The sequence below is a fragment of the Ahaetulla prasina genome, chromosome 1 (genome assembly GCF_028640845.1).
Source record: "Ahaetulla prasina isolate Xishuangbanna chromosome 1, ASM2864084v1, whole genome shotgun sequence".
NCBI classification, from domain to species: domain Eukaryota; kingdom Metazoa; phylum Chordata; class Lepidosauria; order Squamata; family Colubridae; genus Ahaetulla; species Ahaetulla prasina.
In genome coordinates, this window is record NC_080539.1 from 11,078,711 (window position 1) to 11,099,985 (window position 21,275).

Here is a 21,275-nt window from a genome sequence, read left to right on the forward strand (position 1 = left end):
TGGCTTGGTGCACATGGCAGGGGAAGGATACTGCAAAATCTCCATTCCCTCCCCATTCCAGGGGAAGGATACTGCAAAAATCCCCATTTCCTCCCGATCAGCTGGGACTTGGGAGGCAGAGAATAGATGCTGGGCAGGGCCAGTCAGAATTTTTACTAGCGGTTCTCCGAACTACTCAAACTTTCTGCTACTGGTTCTCCAGAACCGGTCAAAACCTGCTGAAACCCACCTCTGGTATGTGCGGGGACAAGGGCAGAGCATAGGAAATGCAGCCCCCCGCCACACACACAGCCCATTTTTGCGCCCAGGAGGCTGCAGAGAGGCCTGCTAGGCCAAAAACGGGGGTCGCGGGTGTATGCTTGGGGGGGATCGTGCACGCATGCGCAGGGGAGCGCGGATTGCATTATGGGTGCCGACACACGCGCATTTTCAGCACGACGAGAAAAAGGTTAGCCATCACTGGTATAGGGTTTCCTGCCCTGAGCAGTGGGTTGGTCCCTCCAAGGTCCCTTCCCTTTTATTCTATTACTCTGTTTGCCTGCAAAGTTAAAGTCTTTGCATCAATTTTTTTCAAGCATTCTTTTAAAGCCCCAAAAGCTTTTCCACACCTTCCTTTCCAAACCCATGGAGAAATTCCTTGCCTTCAAGGGGCAAGGTAACCTGATAGTCCTCGACTTACAACCGTCCATTTCGTGACTACTCAAAATTACCGCAGCATTGAAAAAAGTGACCCACGATCCTTTTTTCACTATTACAACTTTTGCCGCGTCCCCAGGATCATGTGATCGAAATTCAAAAGCTTGGCAACCGTCTCATACTTACGACCGTTGCTGTGTCCAGAGGTCAGGCGATCCTCTTTTGCGACCTTCAGGTGAGCAAAAACTCAAGGGGGAGGGGAAGCCAGATTCACTTAACGACCGAGTTACTCACTTATCAACTGCGGCGATTGACTTGAACAACGGTGGCAAGCAAGGTCGTAAAACGGGGCAAAAGTCACTTAACAAATGTCTCACTCAACAACAGACACGTTGAGTTCCATTGTGGTCGTAAGTCGAGGACTACTTGTATCTCTCCCACCCCTCGAAAAAAAATGCATAGTAAAACATCTACCAGGAATCAATTCTCAAGTTCCGCTAATGTTTAATTCTGTCAACATTTAAAACACAAGTCATCCAAATTTCTATATCAAAGCTCCCCACAAGCGATCTGTCTATAAAAATCAGATCAGAAAACTGTGTCCAGCCGACAATCTTATTACCTTTGAAGCATATGATATCTCATGCCTGCACTTTCTTCTCCCTTTGGTTCATCCATGCTGCCCGAGAAACTTGCAAAAGTATCTTCAAAGTTTAGAGACTCGACCGAGCAACAAGACAACCGTAACGCTCAACGGCAGCTGCTTTAAACTAGTTTTTCATGTTGTCCTCCTTGTCTCCAAATAAGCTAGATTTTTTTTCTTTAAAAAAAAAGTTCCTATCAACTGTTTTGCATTTTTAACCTTTGTCCCTTGGCTTTTTTTATGCCCATCTCTCTCCCTGCGCACACTCAGCAGTGGGCAGGGACGAAGCTACAGGCTGCAGCAGAAAGGGAGAAAAAAAATGAAATAAAATGCACACGAGGTTCGGAGGAGGGAAGCCAGAGAAAGATCTCCCTGGTTATGTAACAGGGAGGCACGCTTGCTTGTCCTACAAAATCAGAACGCTGCTATCACGAATCAAGATAAAACCCACGGACTGCAAGATTTCACTTATCTTCCCCATAAACTGGGCATGCCCAAAAATGTAATACGTTTATTCGTTTTTGCTTTATTTATCAAATTTAGAAACCTCCACAGAGAGACTCCGGGCAATGGATGAGTAAAATATTAAAATTAAAAGCAAAATATGAATTTTTTTTTTTTAAAGAGCTAATCCTCTAGAAAGTAGGTTTTTCCAGCTAAATCTGGTATTCAGCTCTAGGCTGTGAGAAATGAATACCGCAAAAAAAAAAAAAGTCATTTAAAAAAAAAAAAGAAATATGCTGGAAGATTGGACTTGCTGAAACAGCTGTTAAGACAACTTCTTACCCCACCCCAAAAATGAATGAATAAATCTGCTGTTTTAAGAGTACATGTTGAACTAATAACTGCAATGGAACAAGCGTGGAAATAAAAACGAAGTTATTTCCCGATCAGATCAAAAAGCAATGCAAGGGGGAAAGTCATTGACATCGTTTGCCACATGGAACAAGCCAACTGAATTTGGCAATTAAGCAAATAAACAAGTTGTGTAATTCCATTCTGCAGTTCAAGGATACTTGAAAGTCACGCGAAACCTGGTTTTTCAACAGCTTGGGGGTTTTTTTCCAAGCATTTCTTCCCAATGACCGGTGGGGGGGGAGGGGGTTACGGATCTACCTTTCCCCTGCCCCCCATTTCCTTCTCCAAAATGTGGTTTATATGAGTGAAAAGCAATCTCTTCAAAAGTCAATATACATCCCAGGAAATTCACCTCAAAAGCTGTTCATTGAAGCAATACAGCCGTGAGTGTCAGTTAATTGCCTCAACAACCAGTCACTCAGCCCAAAATTTCTGTTGCTAAGCGAGACAGTTGTGCAATGAGTTTTGTCCCGTTTTATGACTTTTCCTGCTAAGTGAAAAGTTGTTAAGCGAATCGCTGCAGTTGTTAAGTTAGTAATGGTTGTTAAGTGAATCCGGTTTCCCCATGGACTTTGCTTGTCAGAAGGTCTCAAAAGGAGATCACATGACCCAGGGACACGGCGACCGTCATAAACGTGAGTCAGTTGTCAAGCATTTGAGTGTAAGTCATGTGACCATGGGGGACGCTATATAGGTAGTCCTCGACTTATGGCCATACTGGAGTCCAAAATTTCTGTTGCTAAGTGAGACATTTGTTAAGTGAATTCTGCCCCCTTTTACGACCTGTCGTGTCCCAGTTGATAAGTGAATCATTGCGGTTGTTACGTTAGTCACCCGGTTGTTAAGTGAATCTGGCTTCCCCATTTGACTTTGCCTGTCAGAAGGTCGCAAAAGATGATCATGCGACCCCGGGACACTGCGACCGTCATAAATATGAGTCAGTCGCCAAGGGTTAGAATTTTGATCACATGACCATGAAGAAGCTGCAACGGTCGTTAAGTACGGAAAATAGAATAGAATAGAATAGAATAGAATAGAATAGAATAGAATAGAATAGAATAGAATAGAATAGAATAGAATAGAATAGAATTTTATTGGCCAAGTGTGATTGGACACAGAAGGAATTTGTCTTGGTGCAGATGCTCTCAGTGTACATAAAAGTACAAGTCACAAAACAGTCACAAGTCACTTTTTTCAGGGCCATTATAACTTCGAACAGTCACTAAACGAACTGTTGTAAGTCGAGGGACTACCTATATTTTAGTGGCAATGCTTGCTTGTTTGTTTGTTTGTTTTGCACCATGCCACCTTTCATCCCTAGCATAATTATTTTATCCTTTAGTCCAGTAACAGCAATAGCAACACACATAGTCCTTAAGTTACGACCACAACTGAGCCCAAAATTTCTGTTGTTAAATGAGACATTTGTTAAGTGACTTTTGGCCTGTTTTACAACTTTTCTTGCCACAGTTGTTAAGTGAATCATTGCAACTTTGGTAAGGGCCTCTGGTGGCTCAGACTGCTAAGACAGTCTGTTATTAACAGCAGCTGCTTGCAATTACTGCAGGTTCAAGTCCCACCAGGCCCAAGGTTGACTCAGCCTTCCATCCTTTATAAGGTAGGTAAAATGAGGACCCAGATTGTTGGGGGCAATAAGTTGACTTTGTATATAATATACAAATAGGATGAAGACTATTGCTTGACATAGTGTAAGCCGTCCTGAGTCTTCGGAGAAGGGCGGGATATAAATGCAAATTAAAAAAAAAAGTTAGCAACCCGGTTGTTAAGTGAATCTGGCTTCCCCATTTGACTTTGCCTGTCAGAAGGTCGCAAAAGATGATCATGCGACCCCGGGACACTGCGACCATCATAAATATGAGTCAGTCGCCAAGGGTTAGAATTTTGATCACATGACCATGAAGAAGCTGCAACGGTCGTTAAGTACGGAAAATAGAATAGAATAGAATAGAATAGAATAGAATAGAATTTTATTGGCCAAGTGTGATTGGACACACAAGGAATTTGTCTTGGTGCAGATGCTCTCAGTGTACATAAAAGTACAAGTCACAAAAACAGTCACAAGTCACTTTTTTCAGGGCCATTATAACTTCGAACAGTCACTAAACGAACTGTTGTAAGTCGAGGGACTACCTATATTTTAGTGGCAATGCTTGCTTGTTTGTTTGTTTTGCACCATGCCACCTTTCATCCCTAGCATAATTATTTTATCATTTAGTCCAGTAACAGCAATAGCAACACACGTAGTCCTTAAGTTACAACCACAACTGAGCCCAAAATTTCTGTTGTTAAATGAGACATTTGTTAAGTGACTTTTGGCCTGTTTTACAACTTTTCTTGCCACAGTTGTTAAGTGAATCATTGCAGCTTTGGTAAGGGCCTCTGGTGGCTCAGACTGCTAAGACAGTCTGTTATTAACACAGCTGCTTGCAATTACTGCAGGTTCAAGTCCCACCAGGCCCAAGGTTGACTCAGCCTTCCATCCTTTATAAGGTAGGTAAAATGAGGACCCAGATTGTTGGGGGCAATAAGTTGACTTTGTATATAATATACAAATAGGATGAAGACTATTGCTTGACATAGTGTAAGCCGTCCTGAGTCTTCGGAGAAGGGCGGGATATAATTGCAAATAAAAAAAAAAAGTTAGCAACCCGGTCGTTAAGTGACTCTGACTTCCGCCTTTGACTTTGCTTGTCAGACGGTCACAAAAAGTGATCACGTGACCCTAGGATACTGCAACAGTCGTAAGTATGAAACAGCTGCCAAGCATCTGAATTTTGATCACGTGACCATGGGAATGCTGCACAGGTTGTAACTGTGAAAAACGGTCCTAAGTCACTTTTCTCAATGCCGTCGTAACTTTGAATGGTCACTAAATGAACTGTTGTAAGGCGAGGACTACCTGTATTTTAGCGACGATTCTAGTGTTTTGGGGGTTTTTTGCACCATATCACCTTTTATCAGTAGCATAATTATTTTATCATTTAGTCCAATCACAGCAGTAGCAATAATACTTAGATTTATAGGCTGCCCCATAGTGAAGCTCAACATTGGCAACTTTAAAGAAGGATGGACTTCAACTCCCAGAATTCCCTCACCAGCCATGCTGTCTTACACCACATAAACTTTCTAAAAAAGCAAAACTTTCCATGTATGGCTTGTATGCAAACACACCGTATCGTGTTAATGGATTCCCGAAACTGAACCTATTCATATGTTCCCCCCACCTCACATCAGAAGTCTGGAAAGATATTAACCATCACTCCATCTCTAGCCTCAACCCCCCTCCCCTAATGTACAGGGATTATTGAAGATGTATAAATATAATTAATGTAGGGTCAGGTCTGGCCAGTTACCATTTTAGAACGGTGGGGAGGGAGAAAAGAGAGAGTAGGAGGTAGGAAAGAGGAGAAGAGGAAGGAAGAGGGGTAGAAGAGGAGAAGGAAGGTGTAGGGTGGAGGGAGGAGAGGATGTAGATAAGAGAAGGAGAGGAAGGTCTGAAAAGTAGAAGAAGGTAGAAGAGGGAAGAGTGTTAAAAAGGGGGGTGGTGACTGGGCAAGCCCAACTAATTGTATATAACTGTACATTGGATGAGTTGTTTCACATGATTGTAAAAATAAAACTTTTTTATGAAAAAAAAGAAGTCTGGAAAGAAAAAGATAACACTTACAACAAGTTTACTACCAGACCAACAATCACGAGGTAAACAACACCCCCATCAAGGAATTACCAACTCAGACAAACAAGGTAAGAGTAAGTAACAGTCAAATCAAGGAACCACCAAGAAAACTTCCCCCAATACCCATGGGGCGAGCTTCTTGCTACAGAAAGCAACCCCGCTCCCTTCTTGCACTGATGACGTTACCAAGTTTGGTGATGAAACATCCGCAAGAAAACAACTAAGCTCAAAGAGCACCAAGGACCCCATAAATCAGGGGTAGTCAACCTTTTTATACCTACCACCCACTTTTGTATCTCTGTTAGCAGTAACGTTTTCTAACCGCCCACCGGTTCCACAGTAATGCACCGTGTATCGTCGTCTGCGCATGCCTCTCGCACATCGTGGATTGAGTTTGTGGGGAACACCGGCTACCAGATCTGCTTGTCTGTTACAGCTGGGTGGTGTGGGGGGAGATACGCGAGCTATTCTGGGAACGAGGCTCTTTTGTTTGCGGTCGCACTGTAGCGCCATTTAGTTTCACTTACGTAACATGAACTAAACTTATACGCGGGCAATACAAATAGTATATTTTCAGAAATTTAAACTGACACGGGGAATTTTATGAAAACCTAATGAAAATGTTTTTAAATAATGCTATGAAAATTTTTTAAAAAGTCAATTAAATTAAAAAATTTTCCTGACAGTTAGAACAATTAAACAGTGGAACAACTTGCTGCCAGAAGTTGTGAATGCTCCAGCACTGGAAGTTTTTAAGAAGATGTTGGATAACCATTGTCTGAAGTGTTGTAGGGTTTCCTGCCTAAGCAGGGGGTTGGACTACAAGACCTCCAAGGTCCCTTCCAACTCTGTTATTCTATTCTATTCTATTCTATTCTATTCTATTCTATTCTATTCTATTCTATTCTATTCTATTCTATTCTATTCTATTCTATTCTTAGAAACCTTTTTCCTTAAGAGAAGAAAGTGGAATAGATTATATTTAACTTCAAGCAAATACTTAGCAGTTTGCCACACAAGCTAAGCCAAAACAAGGCAAGTGGGGCTTCCGTATCGGACAAAACCCCTACCGCCCACCATGGAAGCTGGAACGCCCACTAGTGGGCGGTAGGGACCAGGTTGACTACCACTGCCATAAATGAAACAAATGTAGTCCTTAATACCTTTTTAATACCCAAGGCAAAAAAGGTTGTACAATTAAAAGGTAAAAGTTCCCCTTGCACATATGTGCTAGTCGTTCCCGACTCTAGGGGGCGGTGCTCATCTCTGTTTGGCATGACTCAATGCCAAAGGCGCACGGAACGCTATTCCCTTCCCACCAGAGATGGGCCCTACTTTTCTACTCGCATTTTTTACATGCTTTCAAACTGCTAGGTTGGCAGAAGCTGGGACAAGTCACGGGAGCTCACCCCGTTACACAGCACTAGGGATTCGAACTGCTGAACTTCCCACCTTTCAATCGACAAGCTCAGCGTCTTAGCCACTAAGCCAATTGGGCAAGGTTACTTTAACAACTGCTTCGTTTAGCAATACAGTAGAAGTTCAAATCACAATTGTAGTTGTAAACCAAGGACTATCTATAGTTATGAACTGTAGCAGTATCTTCTCGTCAGCCTAGAGCAGGGGTATCAAACTGGATTTCTTTGAGGGCCAGATCAGCATTGTAGTTCTCTTCTGCGGACGGGGGGGGGGGGAGACGGGGGGGGAGGGCTGCCTCCTGCAGTCTCCTGCAGGCCAAAACAAGGCAAGTGGGGCCTCATGCAGCCCCCCACGCCTTGTTTTCACCCTCCATGGCCTTCTGTAGCACTCTGTTGGCCCAAAACTGCCCATTTTCACCCCGTTTTTAAGCTGTTTTGGGGGCCATTTTCAGCCCGTTTTAGCCGCCAGAGGCACCATGGGCCAGTCCTTTGATATTTCTGGATTTAAGCACGCCGTGGGCTTGATCCGGCCTGCGGGCTTTGAGTTTGATACCCCTGGCCTAGCGGAAGAGGTTTGTGCAACAGGATTATCAACAGACCGAGCACAGCACGCATGGCACAGTGTGAGGTCCAAGCACAAGAATGAATGGAATCCAAAATTTCTGTCACTAAGCAAGACCACTGTCAAGTGAGTTTTGTGGCATTTTACGACCTTTCTCGCCAGTTGTTAAGTGAATCGCTGCATCACCTGTATACCAACAGGTACTCTGGTGCCTGTTAAGAGTGTTTTTCCAAGCCTGCTCTTTTTTAAAAGAAAAAAAAAATCTGTTAATGAATCATTGGGAACGGACATCCTTCCAAAACGCTCATTTCCAGAATAAACTTTAATTCTAAGAATGTGTTGGTTCCGCATTAACCTTTCTGAGACATTCTCAGAATATCAAAAAAGGTGGGAGGAATTTTATTGGTCTGAAAGTGAACTTTAAAGTAGGTAAGTTAGGAGGTAGTTTTTTTAAAAAAAAGATGTATTAGAATGTTTTGATTTTAGAAATGTTCTTAAAGTTTCATATCTTAAAAAATGGATGAAAAAAAAGTATTTTTTTTTCCTTTTAAGGTTAAAGAATCTGAAATAATACAGTGGATTTTGTTAACATAAATAGTGATAGTTTTAAAGATTATTAAGTGCAAGCAGATATTAGAATAATAGAAGGGACCTTGAAGGTCTACTAGTCCAACCCCCTGCTTAGGCAGGAAACCCTACAACACTTCAGACAAATAGTTGTCCAATCTCTTCTTAAAAACTTCCAGTGTTGGAGCATTCACAACTTCCGGAGGCAAGTCGTTCCACTGATTAATTGTTCTAACTGTCAGGAAATTTCTCCTTATTTCTAGAAATATATATTATTTCCACAGCAGGGAAGATAAAGCAGAAATGGTTAAATTGATTGCTTTATTCAAAGAGGAGAATATATTTAATTATGTTTTTTATTTGGATATCACTTCTGGATTTTGTGCTCGGGATGAAAAAAAGTATGAAACTTTGACTTATGTTTTGCCGATTAGATAGAGTTGTTGTTATAGAAACGGCTAGTTATATACTAATGTGTAAAAGTGAAAAGTTGTCCTACATAGTCACGGGGAAAGCCATATAGTGTATGGATTATTTATTTATTTATTAAATTTGTACACACAAACACACCTCTCTCTTAAAATGTAATACAGGTAGTCCTTGGCTTACAACAGCTCATTTAGTAACCATTCAAAGTTAACCACAGCCCTGAAAAAAGTGACGTAGGACCGTTTTTCACAGTTACGACCTTTCTAGCATCCCTGTGATCATGTGATCAAAATTCAGATGCTTGGCAACTGACTCACATTTATGACGGTTGCAGTATCCTGGGGTCACATGATCACCTTTTGCGACCTTCTGACAAACAAAGTCAAATGGAGAAGCCAGATTCACTTAACAACCGGGTGACTAACGTAACAACCACAATGTAACAATCACTTATCAACTGGGGCAAGACAGGTCGTAAAAGGGGGCAAAATTCACTTAATAAATGTCTCACTTAGCAACAGAAACTTTGGGCTCCAGTATGGTCATAAGTCATGGACTACCTATATAGCAGTGATGGCTAACCTTTTTGCCGTTGCGTGCCAAAAGCGTAGGGGGGGGCACATGCGCACATGCCCACACCCATAATTCAATGCCCTCCTGCGCCATGCCTCCCATGCATTCGTGCATGACTCCCTGCCCCCCGTGCTCCCCCTGCTTTTGGCACGCGATGGCAAAAAGGTTACCGATGGGCCCAGCAGGCCCATTTTTTGCTCTGCCCAGGCTCCAGAGGCTTCCTTGGAGCCTGGGGAGGGCAAAAAGAGCCTTCCCCACCCCCTTCAAGGCCCTTTGGAGGCTGGAAACAGTCTGTTTCCCAACTTCCAGTGTGCCCGGAAGGCCTGTTTTTTTTGCCCTCTTCAGGCTCCAGAGGCTTTCTTGGAGCCTGGGAAGGGCAAAAACAGCCTCCTCCACCCCCAGAGGCCCTCCGGAGGCCAAAAACAGCCCATTTCCCGACTTCTGGTGGCCCGTAAGGCCCGAAAATCACTTGGCCAGCACACATGCGCACTGGAGCTGAGCTAGGGCAACGCTCGCATGCCCACAGACATGGCTCCATCATGGCTATATATATAGAATTAGAATATAGAATTTTATTGGCCAAGTGTGATTGGACACACAAGGAATTTGTCTTGGTGCATATGCTCTCAGTGTACATAAAAGAAAAGATACGTTCATCAAGGTACAACATTTACAACACAATTGATGATCAATATAGCAATATAAATCATAAGGATTGCCAGCAACAAGTTATAGTCATACAGTCATAAGTGGAAAGAGATTTGTGATGGGAACTATGAAACGATTAATAGTAGTGCAGATTCAGTAAATAGTCTGACAGTGTTGAGGGAATTATTTGTTTAGCAGAGTGATGGCCTTCGGGAAAAAACTGTTCTTGTGTCTAGTTGTTCTGGTGTGCAGTGCTCTATAGCGTCGTTTTGAGGGTAGGAGTTGAAACAGTTTATGTCCAGGATGCGAGGGATCTGCAAATATTTTCACGGCCCTCTTCTTGATTCGTGCAGTATACAGGTCCTCAATGGAAGGCAAGTTGGTAGCAATTATTTTTCTGCAGTTCTAATTATCCTCTGAAGTCTGTGTTTTCTTGTTGGGTTGCAGAACCGAACCAGACAGTTATAGAGGTGCAAATGACAGACTCAATAATTCCTCTGTATAATTGGATCAGCAGCTCCTTGGGCAGTTTGAGCTTACTGAGTTGGCGCAGAAAGAACATTCTTTGTTGTCCTTTTTAATGATGTTTTGATGTTAGCTGTCCATTTGAGATCTTGCGATATGATAGAACCCAGAAATTTGAAGGTTTCTACTGTTGATACTGTGTTGTCAAGTATTGTGAGAGGTGGAAGTATGGAAGGGTTTTCCTAAAGTCTACCACCATTTCTACGGTTTTGAGTGTGTTCAGTTCCAGATTGCTTTGGTTGCACCACAAGGCTAGTCGTTAGACCTCTCGTCTATATGCGGATTCGTCATTGTCTCGAATGAGACCAATCACTGTTGTGTCATCTGCGAACTTCAGTAGCTTAACAAATGGATCATTGGAGATGCAGTCATTGGTATACAGAGAGAAGAGAAGTGGGAGAGCACACAGCCTTGGGGGGCCCCTGTGCTAATTGTACAGGTATTTGATGTGATCTTGCTTAGCTTCACCTGCTGCTTCCTGTTTGTTAGGAAGCTTGTGATCCACTTACAAGTCTGTTCCGGTACCTGTAGCTGGTTTAGCTTAGTTAGAAGAATGTCTGGAATGATGGTATTGAATGCTGAACTAAAGTCTACAAAAAGGACCCTTGCATAGGTCTTTGGAGACTCAAGATGTTGTAGGATGTAGTGCAGAGCCATATTAACAGAATCATCTGTTGATCTATTTGCTCGGTATGCAAATTGCAAGGGGTCTAAGAGCGGATTCGTGATGGTTTTCAGGTAGGAAAGCACTAGCCTTTCAAAGGTTTTCATGACTACAGATGTTAGAGCAACTGGTCTGTAGTCATTCAGTTCCTTGATGGAGGGCTTCTTCGGCACTGGGATGATGGTAGAGTATTTGAAGCAAGAAGGAACATAGCACATCTCTAGTGATTTATTGAAGATATGGCTGAAGATGTGGGCCAATTGGTCAGCACAGACTTTTAAGCAAGAAGGAGTTATCTTGTCTGGGCCTGGAGCTTTTCCTGGCTTTTGTCTGTGAAATAGGTCCTGCACTTCCTTTTCTGTGATCACTAGGGGTTGTGAACCCAATGAAATGGGGTCGGTTGTAGGAGGCTTGGCTGTTGTTGGTGTGTCTGAGATGGGGGTTGTGGAGATAGGTGGCTGTAGTTTCCTTTCAAACCTGCAGTAAAACTCATTCAGGTCATCTGCCAGTTGTTGATTACCTTCAGCCTGGGAAGGAGGTTTGCCATAGCCGGTGATATTTTTAAGAGTTTTCCACATGTTTGCTGGTTCATTTGCTGAAAATTGATTCTTTAGCTTTTCAGAGTAGCTTCTTTTTGCTGCTCTTATCTCCCTTGTTAGTGCATTTCTGGCCTGATTGTACAGCATTTTATCACCTTTTCTGTAGGCTTCCTTATATAGTCATATCACGACCTCTCTCTTAAAATGTAATATATTGTATATTGACCATCAATTGTGTTGTAAATGTTGTACCTTGATGAACGTATCTTTTCTTTTATGTACACTGAGAGCATATGCACCAAGACAAATTCCTTGTGTGTCCAATCACACTTGGCCAATAAAATTCTATTCTATTCTATTCTCCTGGGGTCACGTGATCACCTTTTGCGACCTTCTGACAAACAAAGTCAAATGGAGAAGCCAGATTCACTTAACAACCAGGTGACTAACATAACAACCACAATGATTCACTTATCAACTGGGGGAAGACAGGTCGTAAAAGGGGGCAAAATTCACTTAATAAATGTCTCACTTAGCAACAGAAACTTTGGGCTCCAGTATGGTCATAAGTCATGGACTACCTATATAGCAGTGATGGCTAACCTTTTTGCCGTTGCGTGCCAAAAGCGTGGGGGGGCCCCCATGCGCACGTGCCCACACCCCTAATTCAATGCCCCCCCGCGCCCTGCCTCCCATGCATTCGTGCATGACTCCCCGCCCCCCGTGCTCCCCCTGCTTTTGGCACGCGATGGCTAAAAGGTTACCAATGGGCCCGGCAGGCCTTTTTTTTGCTCCGCCCAGGCCCCAGAGCCTCCCTGGGCGCCGGGGGAGGGCAAAAAGAGCCTTCCCCACCCCCTTCAAGGCCCTTTGGAGGCTGGAAACAGTCTGTTTCCCAACTTCCAGTGTGCCCGGAAGGCCTGTTTTTTTTGCCCTCTTCAGGCTCCAGAGGCTTTCTTGGAGCCTGGGAAGGGCAAAAACAGCCTCCTCCACCCCCAGAGGCCCTCCGGAGGCCAAAAACAGCCCATTTCCGACTTCTGGTGGCCCGTAAGGCCGAAAATCACTTGGCCAGCACACATGCGCACTGGAGCTGAGCTAGGCAACGCCGCATGCCCACAGACATGGCTCCATCATGGCTATATAGTCATATCGACCTCTCTTCCCACAGTTTGTTAGGAAGCTTGTGATCCACTTACAAGTCTGTTCCGGTACCTGTAGCTGGTTTAGCTTAGTTAGAAGAATGTCTGGAATGATGGTATTGAATGCTGAACTAAAGTCTACAAAAGGACCCTTGCATAGGTCTTTGGAGACTCAAGATGTTGTAGGATGTAGTGCAGAGCCATATTAACAGCATCATCTGTTGATCTATTTGCTCGGTATGCAAATTGCAAGGGGTCTAAGCGGATTCGTGATGGTTTCAGGTAGGAAAGCACTAGCCTTTCAAAGGTTTTCATGACTACAGATGTTAGAGCAACTGGTCTGTAGTCATTCAGTTCCTTGATGGTGGGCTTCTTGGCACTGGGATGATGGTAGAGCGTTTGAAGCAAGAAGGAACATAGCACATCTCTAGTGATTTATTGAAAATATGGGTGAAGATGGGGCCAATTGGTCAGCACAGACTTTTAAGCAAGAAGGAGTTATCTTGTCTGGGCCTGGAGCTTTTCCTGGCTTTTGTCTGTGAAATAGGTCCTGCACTTCCTTTCTGTGATCACTAGGGTTGTGAACCCAATGAAATGGGGTCAGTTGTAGGAGGCTTGGCTGTTGTTGGTGTGTCTGAGATGGGGTTGTGGAGATAGGTGGCTGTAGTTTCCTTTCAAACCTGCAGTAAAACTCATTCAGGTCATCTGCCAGTTGTTGATTACCTTCAGCCTGGGAAGGAGGTTTGCCATAGCCGGTGATATTTTAAGAGTTTTCCACATGTTTGCTGGTTCATTTGCTGAAAATTGATTCTTTAGCTTTTCAGAGTAGCTTCTTTTGCTGCTCTTATCTCCCTTGTTAGTGCATTTCTGGCCTGATTGTACAGCATTTTATCACCTTTTCTGTAGGCTTCCTTATATAGTCATATCACACCTCTCTCTTAAAATGTAATATATTGTATATTGACCATCAATTGTGTTGTAAATGTTGTACCTTGATGAACGTATCTTTTCTTTTATGTACACTGAGAGCATATGCACCAAGACAAATTCCTTGTGTGTCCAATCACACTTGGCCAATAAAATTCTATTCTATTCTATTCTCCTGGGGTCACGTGATCACCTTTTGCGACCTTCTGACAAACAAAGTCAAATGGAGAAGCCAGATTCACTTAACAACCAGGTGACTAACATAACAACCACAATGATTCACTTATCAACTGGGGGAAGACAGGTCGTAAAAGGGGGCAAAATTCACTTAATAAATGTCTCACTTAGCAACAGAAACTTTGGGCTCCAGTATGGTCATAAGTCATGGACTACCTATATAGCAGTGATGGCTAACCTTTTTGCCGTTGCGTGCCAAAAGCGTGGGGGGGCCCACATGCGCACGTGCCCACACCCCTAATTCAATGCCCCCCTGCGCCATGCCTCCCGTGCATTCGTGCATGACTCCCCGCCCCCCGTGCTCCCCCTGCTTTTGGCACGCGATGGCTAAAAGGTTACCAATGGGCCCGGCAGGCCTATTTTTTGCTCTGCCCAGGCTCCAGAGGCTTCCTTGGAGCCTGGGGAGGGCAAAAAGAGCCTTCCCCACCCCCTTCAAGGCCCTTTGGAGGCTGGAAACAGTCTGTTTCCCAACTTCCAGTGTGCCCGGAAGGCCTGTTTTTTTTGCCCTCTTCAGGCTCCAGAGGCTTTCTTGGAGCCTGGGAAGGGCAAAAACAGCCTCCTCCGCCCCCAGAGGCCCTCCGGAGGCCAGAAACAGCCCATTTCCCGACTTCTGGTGGCCCGTAAGGCCCGAAAATCACTTGGCCAGCACACATGCGCACTGGAGCTGAGCTAGGGCAACGCTCGCATGCCCACAGACATGGCTCCATCGTGGCTATATAGTCATATCACGACCTCTCTTCCCACAGTTTTTAAGTGAATCACAAATTGCCGTTTCAACTTTGAACCGTCGCCAAATGCATAGTTATAAGTCAAGGACTATTGGTATTTAGGGAAAACTGCAGACCAGATTATTTTGCAAGCTTTCGTGGGGTGGGGAGGGGGACACAGGGAACCCATTTCTAAACCTAATTCAAACTGGAGGAAGAGGATGCTGAAAAAAACGTGAAGGCGATGAGGAAGAAAACAGCATTTTTATTTTTCCCAGTAATTTGGCAGCAGCAGATCGAATGATCATGGTGGCCCAATAAAAGCAAACAGATTGAGAAAGAGGTTCAAGGCTGGGGGCCCCTGGCACGCAAAGGTGTATTCCATGCCATATTTTAGACACACAACAGATGCGTGTTGTAATGGCACGTCTCCTGGGCCTCACTCCTCTTTAATCTTCTTATAACTTTACACTGCCTGTCCCAAAGGTGCTTTTTCAGGAGGCAACTGGGCTTTCTTGTTTTTTTCTTTTGAAGATGTTTCGCTTCTCATTCAAGATGCTTCTTCAGCTCTGACAGAATGGTGGAGGAATGGAAGGATTTACACTCCTTGCAGACAGCTGGTCAGTTGCATCCTTTTAGAGCAGAGGTGTCGAACTCTAAGGCCATGGGGGCCGGATCCGGCCTGCGGGGTGCTTAGATCTAGCCCGCGGAGCTGCCTTGGAAACAGCAAAGAACCGGCCCGCGGTGCCTCTGCCAGCGAAAACAGAATTCGAGAGAGCTACACGCGGCCCTCCCGAGCTCCGTTTTTGCTGGCAGAGCATTGCAGGAGGCCGTCACAGCCGAAAACGGAGCTCCATTTTCACTGGCAGAGGGCTCAGGCCACCACAGGCACTACCAATATGAGTGACGTTAAGCTGGCCATGCCCACCCTGGCCCACCGAGGTCTAACACAACCCTGATGTGGCCCTCAGTGAAATTGAGTTTGACACCCCTGTGTCAGGCCTGGAAACCATACTAGGCCATAGGTTTCCAGACGCTGCCACATTTCTCCCCTGAGGGGAAGAAGGGGGGTTGAGGGGTATGGTAACATTCTTCAAGCGGTCGACTTGTGTTCACATCTGCAGAAGGAGTGGCAAGAAGAGGTTTCGAATAAAGTGGAAGAACGTTGGACCATGTGACCGGCAAAGGGGTTGGGGGGGAGTGGGACTCTTGGGGTTTGTATAACTGGGGAAAGAATCCGGAAGTTTCAGTTTTGGAATTTCACTCATCATGTGCCAGTTTCCTTATGCTAGTAAAGAACTTTGAAAGACAATGGCTTCAGAGGGGGTTTTTTTATGCAGAAGAGGTTTTTCTGGAACCTTGACACTATTCCAAAAGTAGAGGGTCATTGAAGCACTGTGTCCTCATGGTCACTTGACTAGTGTTCCTGGTTCCTGTAGTCTGCAATTTTTCTTTTTGGACCACTCAGGTGATCCTGAGGACAAAGGTGTCGTGTCCCACTCCTCCGCTGACGGCCGGGTCAGGGAAATCCGAATCAGGCGTGCCTCTGCAGCTCTGCCAAAGTCCTAGCAAAGTTCTCAAGGCAGGCAGGAGACCAGAAAGTGACTTCAGCAAGTTAAGGTAGACTTTGCCTGACTCAGAGAATGCCAGAAAGCAGATCCTTTATATAGGCCATGGGATGTGGCTCCATGACTCAGCACTTATCCAGGCCTGCCCCTCCCTTCCTTCTGACGCCGCCGCCTATCAATTATTCTGAAGCGAGGGTCACTCCAGTCGGCAGCTGTTGGTAACTGGCCTCCCTCAGGCTCACATGCTGTGGGGGAGGGGTCTAGTTGCTCCGTTTGCCTGGGCATGGAGCCAGGGCTGGGGCTGGGAAGTGCTTCCTCCTCCTCAGCCTGTCTGGGCATGGAGCCAGGGCTGGGGCCGGGAGGTGCTTCCTCCTCCTCAGTCTGTCTGGGCATGGAGCCAGGGCTGGGGCCGGGAGGCATACTAGGACATTCCTCGGCGTTCGGAAGCAGATAAGAAGGCCCCGGCTGCGGTGAAAGCGGGCAAGACACAACAAAAGGTAAACCTCCAAGTGGCCTCAACGACTCTCTAAAAGGATGCAAATGACCAGCTGCCTGCAAGGAAAATAAATCCTTCCATTCCCCACCATCCTGTCAGAGCTGAAGAAGCTTCTTGGGAAGAGAAGCAAAGTGTTCCACAACCTGGATGACTGAGAATCTCTATGTCGTGTCCCACTCCTCCGCTGACAGCCGGGTCAGGGAAATCCGAATCAGGCGTGCCTCTGCAGCTCTGCCAAAGTCCTAGCAAAGTTCTCAAGGCAGGCAGGAGACCAGAAAGTGACTTCAGCAAGATATGTTTAGACTTTGCCTGACTCAGAGAATGCCAGAAAGCAGATCCTTTATATAGGCCATGGGATGTGGCTCCATGACTCAGCACTTATCCAGGCCTGCCCTCCTTCCTTCTGGCGCCGCCTATCAAGTCTTCTGAGCGAGGTCACTCCAGTCGGCAGCTGTTGGTAACTGGCCTCCCTCAGGCTCACATGCTGTGGGGGAGGGGTCTAGTTGCTCCGTTTGCCTGGGCATGGAGCCAGGGCTGGGGCTGGGAGTGCTTCCTCCTCCTCAGCCTGTCTGGGGATGGAGCCAGGGGCAAGACACAACAGAGTGCAGAGAAAAGCAACAAAGAGGATTAGGGGACTGGAGACTAAAAATATGAAGAACAAGTGCGGTGAGAGCGGGCAAGACACAACAAAAGGTAAACCTCCAAGTGGCCTCAACGACTCTCTAAAAGGATGCAAATGAACCAGCTGCCTGCAAGGAAAATAAATCCTTCCATTCCCCACCATCCTGTCAGAGCTGAAGAAGCTTCTTGGAGGAGAAGCAAAGTGTTTTCAGAAGAAGAAGAAAAAAAACAAGAAAGTGCAGTTGCCTCCTGAAGAAGCACCTTTGGGACACCACAACCTGGATGACTGGGAATCTTTACATAATCCCTGAAGATGGGCTTCAGCAAGAATCCAAAAGCTCATAAGACGAAACCTTTGGTTTAGGTCACTGACCCAGATTCGATCCTGCAAACGGAACACATTGGATAAATCCCAACTCTGACCTGGTTTAGTATGTGTGTGTAAATGCTGTTTGGGGTTTATTTGATTCCAGCTTCCCATGTTCTACAGTTCTGGCTTGCAGTTTTAGAAACTCCAGTTTAGTGAACAGGAAGCCTGGCAAAATTATGGCTCCTATCCCAACATTCAAAGGGACGCGGTGGCTCAGGGGCTAGGACATTGAGTTTGTCGATCGAAAGGTCGGCAGCTCAGCAGTTCGAATCCCTAGTGCTGCCGTGTAACAGGGTGAGCTCCCGTGACTTGTCCCAGCTTCCGCCAACCTAGCAGTTTCGAAAGCATGTAAAAATGCAAGTAGAAAAATAGGGACCACCTTTGGTGGGAAGGTAACAGCGTTCCGTGCGCCTTTGGCGTTGAGTCATGCCGGCCACATGACCGCGGAGACGTCTTCGGACAGCGCTGGCTCTGCGGCTTTGAAACGGAGATGAGCACCGCCCCCTAGAGTCAGGACTGACTAGCACATATGTGCAAGGGGAACCTTTACCTTTACCTATCCCAACATTAAAATACGTCTAAATGGTAGGTCCAGGGGTGGGCTGCTGGGGGTTCACAGGGTTCAGGAGAACCTCTAGGTAAGATTCTGTGCAGTTCGGAGAACTCCCAAATCCCGCTCCTGGATGGCCCCACCCGCCCACACCTCCCCTCCCCTCCCAGGAGTCTTTACCATACTTGGTTACTTCTCATGAAAGGAAGTTAGAGACAAGATGGCTAATGGAGCATAACTTCCAGGAATGTTCATTTAAAATATTTTTTCAAGCACATCTAAAGCAGATTACAGGTACTCCTAGATTTACGACCACAATTGACCCCAAAAATTTATGTTGTTAAGCGAGACAGTGGTTAAGTGAACGCTGAACCATTCTACAACCTGTTCTGTCCGTCCGAGCGATGGCTTAATTAGCCGGTACTATCAGCTCTGGCAGCAAACTAGCAAGCGTTTGCCAAGGGACTCTGTTATCTCCCTTGATGCCGATGAGTCACCCAGGAACAAACAGTACTTCAGCTCTTAGTTAAGCAGTTGATTTTGCCTGCTACGAAGAGGCATAGCAGCCCTCGCTGCTTTTATATCCTGTGCAGCGTGGCTCCATGATGCAACATTTCCTAGGCCTGCCCCACCCCTGCTTCTGTTGTTCCCACCTCTCCTGCCTACGAAACCTAGGGTCCAGCCAGGCCTGATTGCCATCAGCTGGGTCTGGAGGCGTGACCTGGGGGGGAAGAGTCAGGGGACGGAGGCCTCGTTATCCCCTCCACCTGGCCTGCCTCTGGCTCCTGGAGTTTGAGCCAGGGAAGCCGGTCCTCCTGAGGTAGGTCAAAAGGTCACTAAATGAACTGTCCATCATAACTTTGACCAGTCATTAAGCAAGTGGTCACGAGTCAAGGACTGCCTGTCTTTCTTATTCGTTTTATTAAAAACGAATAATGAGCCGTGGTGGCGCAGTGGTTAGAATGTAGTATTGCACTGCTCACTGCCAGAAGTTCGATCCTGACCAGCTCAAGAGTGACTTAGCTTTCCATTCTTTTGAGGTGGGTAAAATGAGGACCCAAATTGTTGGGGGCCAACGGGCTGACTCTGTAACTATTTACAGAGGGCTGTAAAGCACTTTGAAGCGGCATATAAGTTTAAGTGCTATTGCTAATATGGTGAGGGATGATCAAATATCGGGGACAGACTATTCCAGATTGCAACAACAGAATTGCATACTTCACACCTTCTGCGGATTGGCCAGCCCAATTCAAGCCTTTCCTTGTGTTTTTTGCAACAGTTGTTTGATGTTCTGAAATGCTCACCAACACAACAAAGGAGAGATGTATACATCTCTCATTGTACAATACCTTGACTTATAACCATTCATTAGTGACCGAGGTTACAACAGCACTGAAAAAGTGACTTGTGACTGCTTTTCACACTTCTGATGGCAATAGCAGGCATAGAATAGAATCATTTGGAAGAAAGCAACATTCTAATCAGACTTGAAAAGGGAATGGTGAATGCTAACCCGTTTAATTGCCGGTCCTCATGTGTTTGTTAACGAAGGCGAACACAAAAACCACAACTCTTCCAAGTTCAGCCAACCTCGCTCTATATAGCAACTGGGCTACAAACATTATTTTGGGGGACATCAAGGTCCTTCAATCAATCGCTCAAGAACTTCTCAATGAGACAGAGCAAACAAGCCTCCCGTCCCCATCCCGATGCTTCCCAGTGCATTGAAACATCCATTCCCACAGAAATTGGGCAGCATAGGACAGGTAGCCCTCTACTTTCGACCATTTCCATTACAGGTCATCCTCAACTTACAACAGGTCATTTGGTATAGGGGTCTCCAACTTTGTCAACTTTAAGCCTGGAGGACTTCAACTCCCAGAATTCCCCAGCCAGTATTGTTGGTTGAAGTCCTCCAGGCTTAAAGTTGCCAAGGGTGGAGACCCCTGATTTAGTGTGACCGTCCAAAGTTACGGCACTGAAAAAGGTGACTTGTGACTGTTTTTTTCACAGTTATGACCCTTGCAACATCTCCATTGTTATGTGATCAAAATTCAGACACTTGGCAGCAGACTCGTATTTATGACGGATGCAGGGTCCCAAGGCCGTGTGATTCCCTTTTTGTGACCTTCTGACAAGCAAAGTCAAGAGGGAAGTCAGATTCACTTAACAACCGGGTTACTAACTTATCAACTGCAGTGATCTCCCTCCAAGGTCCCTTCTAACTCCATATGTCTGCTACTATGTTAAATAAATGTATATAGACTCCAACTAGGGATGCGGTAGCTCAGTGGCTAAGACGCTGGGCTTGTCAATCAAAAGGTCGGCAGTTCAGCGGTTTGAATCCCCAGTGCCGCGTAATGGGGTGAGCTCCCGTGACTTGTCCCAGCTTCTGCCAACCTAGCAGTTCGAAAGCAGCTAAAAAATGCAAGTAGAAAAATAGGGACCACCTTTGGTGGGAAGGTAACAGTGTTCCATGTGCCTTTGGCGTTGAGTCATGCCGGCCACATGACCACGGAGACGTCTTCGGACAGCGCTGCTTTTTGGCTTAGAAATGGAAATGAGCACCCGCCCCCTAGAGCCGGAAATGACTAGCATGCGTGTGCAGGGAAAGCTTTACCTTACCTAACTGAAGGAGAAAAACAAAAGTTCCTTTAAACTTTCTTTAAAAACAAAATCATACTTAGTTTGGCTAGTGAGTCCAAATCCGAATTCTGCATTGTCCCAGGCTAATAATCTGGTTCCCTCCATGTGGCCAAGCCATAGACATACCTACACTTTCAAAAGTAGGATACATTTCATGGTTTCCTTCTGCCTTCCCTTCTGTGACTCAGTACTTGCAAAATCCTTCAGAACAGGGGTGTCCAACCTTGGCAAGTTTAAGGAGTCTGGACTTCAATTCCC

At 45.4% G+C, this 21,275-nt stretch overlaps 1 protein-coding gene across 6 annotated transcripts in view; it reads right to left on the bottom strand.

The window, feature by feature from the left end:
- ACACA (acetyl-CoA carboxylase alpha) overlaps positions 1 to 21,275 on the bottom strand; it is a 334,336-nt gene that overhangs the window by 284,132 nt on the left and 28,929 nt on the right. For 2 of the 6 annotated variants that reach the window (XM_058164170.1, XM_058164173.1), the window contains exon 1: positions 1,259 to 1,561. The exons of the other annotated variants lie outside the window; for them this stretch is intronic. In XM_058164170.1, coding sequence (XP_058020153.1) covers positions 1,259 to 1,314 — 56 coding nt within the window. In that variant the 5' untranslated portion in view covers positions 1,315 to 1,561. Of the gene's footprint in view, positions 1 to 1,258; positions 1,562 to 21,275 lie in introns of those variants that run through there. 6 annotated transcript variants of the gene reach the window in all.